Source organism: Fragaria vesca, linkage group LG6 (assembly GCF_000184155.1).
Source record: "Fragaria vesca subsp. vesca linkage group LG6, FraVesHawaii_1.0, whole genome shotgun sequence".
Lineage (NCBI taxonomy): Eukaryota > Viridiplantae > Streptophyta > Magnoliopsida > Rosales > Rosaceae > Fragaria > Fragaria vesca.
In genome coordinates this window covers 7,223,012-7,231,707 of record NC_020496.1, presented here as the reverse complement: position 1 = coordinate 7,231,707, position 8,696 = coordinate 7,223,012, and the positions used below count along the sequence as shown (strand labels likewise).

General features: G+C 37.2%; 1 protein-coding gene across 1 annotated transcript; it reads right to left on the bottom strand.

Annotated features, from left to right (window-relative positions):
- Nucleotides 1-2,045: 2,045 nt before the first annotated feature.
- LOC101307520 (leucine-rich repeat receptor-like protein kinase PEPR1-like) lies at nucleotides 2,046-7,500 on the bottom strand. The gene is made up of 6 exons (XM_004305062.1): nucleotides 4,584-7,500; nucleotides 3,296-3,465; nucleotides 2,749-2,814; nucleotides 2,499-2,636; nucleotides 2,296-2,388; nucleotides 2,046-2,201 (listed from the first exon to the last, which is right to left on the bottom strand). The coding sequence occupies exons 1-6, from the start codon at nucleotides 7,498-7,500 to the stop codon at nucleotides 2,046-2,048; spliced, it is 3,540 nt and encodes a 1,179-aa protein (XP_004305110.1).
- Between the last annotated feature and the right edge of the window lie 1,196 nt (nucleotides 7,501-8,696).

Below are 8,696 nucleotides of genomic sequence, written 5' to 3'. Positions count from 1 at the left end.
TATATATATATATATATATATATATATATATATATATGTATATATGAAGAACTATGTCATATCTAATAATCATAAATGAATAATTAAGGAAAACATTTGGTTGCTGAGATCTTAATGAAAAGTTGAAATGTACGTACGGGGAACAAAATATATGAATGCATGCTTGAGCTTGACAGTATGAAAATAATAGATATAAAGATAGGACCTCGCACAAAATGGCATTGTTAGACTGGTTGATATGTGCTTTACCCCAAGGACCCAGTCTGAGATTAAGAATGGTGATGAGATAGTTATCGAAAACCCCTTTAAGATCTTTTACTAGGAAAAAAGCAGAATCTGGGTTCAAACTTTCCTAGTAAAGTGTCAGATTAACTTTCTTATCGTCTATAGGATCAATGTGGCCTTCTCGGATCAAAGGTAAAATGTTGACTTTGGTTGGATCAAAGGTCCTGGACTGAGGCTTGATTCTGGTTGATTGATTGCTTGTGTTAAGTGTGTCTATTCTGTCTTTTGCTTCAAGTGCACAGATTGACATGCCAAGGGCACAATTTTACCTTTGTAAGCCTTGCACACATAGCCGGCAAAATTTTCATAGTCCTGCATTTCATACATACAAAAGTTAAGTTTGATTCAGAGAGAGTGAGGGACGAAAAAAAAGGGAGAGATGGAGAAAAGAGGGATCTGAGAGGGAAGAAAGAGAACCAACATTTCCAATAGGTTGATTATTTAGAACCAGCCATGGTACAAACTCTAGAGGTGGATTGAGGTGCATAATTTCATTGCCATAGTTTTGTTCAAGCTGTAGTAATCGAACAATGTCAAACATAATTGACAACTTAACATCATATATTATTTAAAATAGGACTATAGTAAGTAAAACATGAAACCTTTGTTGCATTTGAACTATTGTAACAATCCAAAATGTGTTCTTAGGCAGTCCCAATGAACTGAAGCAAGTTTCCCACTCCTTTTGCCTTCCCTCTATGGCCAGAAATTCTATGCAATAAATCAAAGCAAAGTGCTTGTTTTGCATCACAAAATCAAATTTCAAATCAATTTCCTACTCAATAAATTGATAACCTTTCAACGAAACTCATTTTTATCTCACCACATTATGCATAACATCAATAGTGCATGATTGCCAAGAATTCAACTTGCACTCATCTGGCCTATGCTATGAAAGTATCACAGAAAAAACATATGCATCACTTTAATGATTTTATAAAAATGTTGCAAAAACTTTGAACAAATGATATTGGTACAAATAGTGGTCAATAAAAACCTGACAGAAAACAGTGTTGTTGTTCGATTTGTTGGCGTATGCATCACCCCAAGGAACCAATCTGAGATTGAGGATGGTGATGAGATCATCATCAAAAATCTTAGCAAGATTTTTTTACAATGAAGGTAGCACAAGATGTGCTCAAAAAGTCATAGTAAAGTGACAGAATAACTTTCTGATTAGCAGCAGAACATGGAAATGTGAGCAAGAACATTGAACAGGTAATAAGACAAGCAAAGAATAATCGAGCAGATGCCATTTTTTCAGAATTGTGCACATATGTAGTAGTAATAGTTTCCCTCTCTTTTAATTGATTTTGTTGGGTTTGGTACTCTGATATTAATGATGGCCAGGTCATAAGCATATCCTTGGACAAGTTTCTGCAGAAAACGAATGCTTCTTGTTATACAATTTTGGGCAAATAAAAGTCATCCAAGCATGTGAGCTATGATCAACTAGAGAGCAGCAGCATCAACAGGGTTATAGATCAATGTCTCACCTACCTGCTACTATTACTTTGCCATAACTTAATCATCTCAATCATAAGTACATGATGGTGGCAGTGAAAAGCCTTTAAATTTTGACAAGAATAATTTAGCAATAACAAAACATGGATTGAAAACACACACAAAAGATAAGAACACAATATCAGACCATAAAACCTTATAGGTCAGCTTCAACTATGTCATATCAATCAACATTAGGTTCAATTATCATATGGAATGTCAATGTAACTTTATGCCACATTGTCTGCTCCTAAGACTTAAGATGTAGAGTTTCTTCCTTGTTCTGCTAAGAAAACTTGAGGAATAGATCTTTCATTCCCAATTGATTTAGTCTTGGAGTGGATCAATCTGTAAGCTTCTGGAGATTTTCCTTTGTATGCTTTACAGATGTAGGTCATGAATTTATCATAGTTCTACATGGACAAAATTGGTCATCAGGGTGACAAAGATTGAGGAAGTAAGCAATCCAAAATATGATTATTGAGAGACTATTATTGAGAGACTAACCTCTGCAAGTGGTTTATTATTGACAACCAGCCATGGCACAAATCTATGTGGTGGATTAAGTTGAGCAATTTCCTTTGCATATTTTGTTTCAATCTATGCATCAATGCCAAATTGCCAATCCATGAAGATTAATTTTGTCAAGGCTCAAATGATGAAATAGTTCAAAAACATCAAGAACAAAGTGGGACTGAAAACGAACTGACCTGATTGCCATATCCACTGTTATAGCAATTGATAGGAACAGTCCCCAACTTCAACATTTCAAAGCAATCGGCCCATTTTCCGTGCTTGTTCTGCAATGTGAGCCGCTGAACGCAGTGGATGAATCTAAAATGCCGATTCTGCATCATAATTAATCCATCGTAGTCAGTAACCAAACCAAAGTTTTAAGCGTCATCTGCACATGTTTGGGATAAAGTCTGTACTTTTCCTAGAGGCATTGACAAACTTTACCACATTAGGATAGATGGTGATGGTGCAGGCCTCAATTGTGTTGAGCAGACATTCATTTGTTCCATGCTGTACAGCACAAAAGGGGTTAAAAGAATAATCATTGAGCTACAAAACTTACTGGTATAGTAAAATTCAAACAACCCTTAATTATTTCACAGAATTTTCACATAACCTTTACTAAACAAATTTGCATGAACACTCCCCCAATTTTAGTGCATCTCATTATCACCTGCTACTTCTGAACTTCACAAATACACTTTCTCTGGTGGTGTGTGATTATGTCGTTTGATTAAACTAGTTGGACATTTTAGTGATTCAATATTTGGATATGTAAATTCTATAAATACAGAGGTAAAATTGTAAATAAGATTAACACAAGGACAATTAATTTAAAAAATAGAAAGATAAGGCGGCTGACACATGACATGGTAAACGACGTCATCGAGACATAAAACAGAGAAATGAGGTAGCTAGCAGCTGGAAGAAGATGAGTGAGTAGCTGAAAAGAAAACATGGGGGAGCCGATTATGGGGATGAGAAAGCTGACCTGGCAGGCGAAGGAGCCATCGGAATTGAGCCAAGTGTTGCCCCAAGGGACCATTATGAGATTGACGACGGAGATGAGCCCATTGTCGAAGATCTTGGACAAATTGTTCACTATGAAATCGGCACAATAAGGACACAGCGTCTCGTAGTAGAGAGTCACACTCACATTCTCTGCAGCATAAGATTGAGATGGGTTTAAGATGAAGAGGAAGAAGAAGAGGAAGAGTTTGAGAAAACCCCATTTGACAGATTAGATAATTAGATCACAAGGCTTGAGACTGTGTGTGGTTTATATGTAAGACTATATTAGGATTTAAACTGTAGTGAATGCTTGTAATTGTCCCTACTTTTATGGTGGTGCGTAATTATATATATCCCTGTGTGCCATATCATCTTCTTGCTTTCTTTCTCTGTTCATATAATCATATTCCATGGAATCATCAAGAATGGATTCAAGCATTTGTTCACTATCACCTATCATCGTAAATGAAATAAATGATGGCTTTATATTTCACACCTTAACATTTCAAAAGCTTTCATCTATGAAATCCTCCTGTTCCAAGTCTCTTTACCATTCCCTGTTATTTCAACCAAATGGCCACAAAATCCATAAATACAAAACATAATTAAACTGATTAATTTTAATAACAAAATGAAAGCTGAGTTGAAAAGTACCTCTGGAACAGATTGAGCTGCTTCAGAGAAGTTTTCTTAATCTGAAATCAAATGACACTATTAGTGAAACACAACCCTAACAAATTCTGACAGACTAAACAAATATTAGTATATGTTAAAGTGCAGTACCTATGGCTTGTCAAGAGAAAAAGCTATCACATTCTCAAGTTGAGTACTTTCTATTGTGTGTACTCTCCATAACAGTCTAACACAGTTTGTTTGAGACTTATTCTTCTCTGACATCTCTAATGAGGTTAGCATCAGGAGTAAGACAAAGACTGTCCTCTTCATGCATGCTTCAGTTCCATAGGATGTGGTTGCATAGAAAAAGGTGTCTTCATTATATTCAAAAGGCTGATTACTTCTTCCAGCAGATTTCCATGGCAAAGGCCTTAGATACAATGTTGCACAAAGAAGGGAGACAATAAGTTGAAATAATTATTTTCTACTTGCAAAAGTTTCCCAAGAAAAAGAAAAGGAAAGCTGAACAGTTTGAAGCAAAGTTAAACACATACCTTTACTAGCCAACAACTGAGCTGTGTGTATTGCAATTGAGAACTATCCTAACTTTCTTTAGTACGTTTCGCTTATGTACACATGTCTTCTGTGACGACCAAACCTCTGTTCCAACTGAGGAAATACCCTCACAAGAATTCTATACATAGTTTTGTAATACCATATCCTCCATCTCTTGCAAAACAAAAGTGATCCGATGGCAATTCCCAACCCACATGTGAATCCAATCTCAACACTGATGACATTCCAATCAATCTCATCTCCAGAATTTGGATGATTTTTTTCAGGTTCCGAAGGTGACAACCTTGTTTTGTTTTCTTCAGTCAAGGGAGGCCCGAACAAACCTTTGTTTCCTTCAAAGGAAGATTTTGGAAATGTTGAAAATTGATTACTGCTCGGAATTCTGCCCTCGAGTTGATTGTTTGAGAGATTCAAGAATGAAAGGAAAGTGAGTTTTGTAAGCTGTAGTGGAATTTGACCACTCAATGTGTTATGTGAGAGGTCTAACGATTCTAGCTGACTCAAGTTGCTTAATGATGATGGAATTGCACCTCTGAAATCATTGTTTGAGAAGTCGAGGACATGTAGTGATTTGAGTTCTCCAATTTCATCAGGTATAGATCCAGTGAACCTGTTGTTTGAGAAGTCTATAGAGGTGAAGATTGTAAGTATTTTTTCCAACTCCATCTCTTGACCTTTGTTGGTAACAGTAATTGTATCTTGATAATAAATCCTACCAGTTCCATTGTGTTGAAATTGAAGGTACTTGAGCTTTGATGAGGCATCATCTTCATTAGCCATCATTGCTAGCCAAGTTGTCAAAGCTCTCCCTGGTACTTTTCCACTAAAATTGTTGTGAGCTAGGTCTATAATTTGAAGCATTGGCCAAGTGCCATCAGTCTTGGGACATCCAACGCCTCCATAAAACTTATTGGATCGCAAGACTATGACACGCAAGGTAGATATGATCTTAATAAAGCATGGAAATGGACCTGTTATTTGATTATTTCCAACGTTTAGAACTTGTAACTGTTGACAGCTGACGAGTGATTTTGGCAACTGACCTTGTATTTGATTATCACTAATGTCTAGCGTTTGCAAACCGCAATTGACAGACAACTTGGCTACATTTCTAAGATTGTTTCTCCTTAGATTCAGTACTGAAAGGGTGCTCATTGTAGTCAAGCAGTGAGGAACCGTTCCACTCAAGGAATTATTGGACATATCAAGAATCTCAAGTTTATGTGAATTGCATATTGATCTTGGAATGATCCCTTGAAGGTTGTTGCTTGCAATAGAGAAGAATCGAGCGTTAGGAACCAGATCTTCAATGGCAGTCGGTATGGTAGAGTTGAAGTTATTCCTAGAGTAATCTAGATAATTCATGTTAGGTGACAATGAAATTGGGATTTTCCCATGGAGCTGGTTAGAATGAAGGTCAAGGGTATCTAGAGAAGTGAGATTGATTGTACCTTCTAGAGTTTCTAGAGAGTTACATGAAAGATTTAGGTACGTGAGATCCCTGAACCTCCAAATCCAGTTGGGTATATTGCCCTGTATTTGGTTATCGGAAAGAACCAAATTCACCAATTGAGATTGATTTCTCAAGAAATGAGGGAATGTTCTTAACTTTCCTGAAGCCAACCCCAAGAATTGAAATTGAGGAAAATAGGAGCGTGAGTAATTGGTAGCATCATGGCTAAGAGACAAGCTATTGTGTGAAAGATAAAGAGAATAAAGATTTCTGAGATGCTGAAGACTATCTAGAAGAAATGAGCCACTGAAATTGTTTGAAGAAAGATCAAGAAGTTCAAGACCCTGACAGTCAAAGATAGACATGGGTATTGGCCCTTCCAGATTATTCATACTCAAATGAATATTTTTGAGAAAGTATGATGAGATATTAGAAATTTCAGGAAAATGACCAGAGAATTGGTTATCATAAAGATATAGAGTCTCTAGCGAGGGAAGAGAAAACATAGCTGATGGAATATTCCCATTGAGCATATTTTCACTTAAGTCGAGATAGTATAGGTTAGAAAAGTTTTTCCAGGGGATGCAATTAATATTACCTGTTAGACCATTTGAATAGAGGTCTATGTACTCTAGATTCTTGGCCCCGCTGAATGACGGAATTGAACCTTCAAACTTGTTTCCATCCATCCGCAAGAAAACCAATTGCGTAAGGTTTGCCATCGACTTGGGGATTGATCCTGTGAAATTACAGGCTCCGATATTAATTGTGGACAACATCTTGAGGTTGCCAATAGAGTTTGGTAATACCCCTGAAAAATTAGTACCCCATAGATCCAGGTCCTGAAGAGATCCATTTGTTGGAAATTCTGGCAAGGAACCATCAAGGTCTCCATTTTCGGTAAGGCTAATCTTACGGAGAGAAGGTAACTGAAAGATTTCTTTCGGAAATGTTCCTTGCAGATTACAAAATTTGAGACTCAGGAATGTCAAGTTTGAAAAGTTGGCAAAGAATGTTGGAACTGGAGTGGAGATGTTGTTCGAGTCCAATTGAATCACAGAGAGGGATTGAAGCCTAGAAAGAGAATGGTGGAAAGGGCCAGAAAGATTACAATCGGACAAGCTCAACACCCTAAGGTTGGGAAGGGAAGATGATATGGCTTGGCACCACCCACTCCCCCCTGCTGATATTTGGACAGAATCAAGATACAACTCACTAAGCTTTGTGAGGTTCTCGACTAGCATGTGTAAAGTTGGGATCTCAAGGGGACCCCCCTCAAGGAAGGAAGACCATTTAGAAATATCAAGAACTACCAACCTCGTCAAGCGTGAAATCTCAATGGGAATTTTCCCTGAATAATAATTGTGAGATAAATTCAGATACCTCAAGTTCACGAGCTTCCCGAATGCTGATGGAATTGATGAGCCGTCGCCAAGGTAGTTGTATGCCAAATTGAGGTTTTGAAGATTTTGAAGATGGAAGAGACTGCTAGAATTGTCAATACCACCTGAGATAGATTCACTGCTGATGTCAACACCCATGACACGGCCATTGGTGCTGCAAATAACGCCGACCCAAGAACAACAATCGGTACTTGAGTTCCAGGTAATAAGCTTGGTGGAAAGAGAGGCATTAAATAAGAGGTTGCTCTTGAAATGGAGCAATGATTGTTGCTGGTCTGGTATACACTTGCTATGGACTACAGGGTTGATGATGATACTAACACAGAGCGAGACAAAGAAAAGGAAGAAATAAAACTGATCAGTTTTCATTTTGGATTAGCAGAAAACTTAGTGGTTATGTGAAGAATTCTTAATGGTTATGTTGGCTTTTATAAGGTGGAAGAGGATAACTCATTAACTCCTCTGAGATTTGTAACCACTAGAAATATTATGATGGAATGCAGAAGACTTTGGCCGGCCTTACAAGGACCCTGAGAGTCAGTCATACTGGAAGCTAGGCTCTGTGTTCAAACGTTTGTATTGAATTTTCTAGGTAGGGAAGTGTTGAAAATTATATTATTTAGAAAGTTCATAGAAGTGCTCGACTTGGACAATACATATATTTAGAATGCTGAAATTACTTCTTTTTCTAGTAATGATTTTTGTTGACAAGCTTAGATGCATGGTTATATGGCCATGCAGACTGCAGTATGCCATCAATTTCGTTTTCAGAGACTTTGAAGCTGCAATTGTGAGTGCATGAAATCAATGGCATACCAGATCTGGACGAGAACCGAACCAAACTAGCTCTTAAAATAGGCAAATTTGTACGAGTACCTGATATTGCAGGCTTTTTAGAGCCTCATATATTAACCCCACGTCCTCCATTTTTGCTCTAGCTTGGTCCCATATTATTACCATGAATGATAGTCCTATATAGACGACAAGGCCAAACAGCTGCAACCACTTTGATATTTCTTGGAAATGTCGATGTACTTCAAAACAAATACTGCAGAGTTGATTAATGATTACCATTTGAAACATTTTCTAATTTGGTGTAAATTGTGGAGTTTCATTAGTTTGAAGATGAACATGGAACTTTAGAATAGCGGATTACTGCAATTCTGTTTTTCAAAGACTGTGTTTGTTCATAAACAGCACTCCATCTTCTACCTTGATCACGATTAGTTAGTTATCCTATTACCGTTGCCATAATTGCACTGCAATTCCAAATTAAGGTTAACATGTCATGATCATCAAACTTGAAGCATCAAAGTTCCGAGTGAGAAAATGAA

Coding starts and splice junctions, on each gene's coding strand:
- LOC101307520 (XM_004305062.1), bottom strand. CDS start 7,500: ATGGGTGTTGACATCAGCAGTGAATCTATCTCAGGTGGTATTGACAAT. Junction 2,815..3,295: donor ATGGCTCCTTCGCCTGCCAG/GTCAGCTTTCTC, acceptor TGTGCTGTACAG/CATGGAACAAATGAATGTCT. Junction 2,202..2,295: donor ATAATAAACCACTTGCAGAG/GTTAGTCTCTCA, acceptor TTGTCCATGTAG/AACTATGATAAATTCATGAC.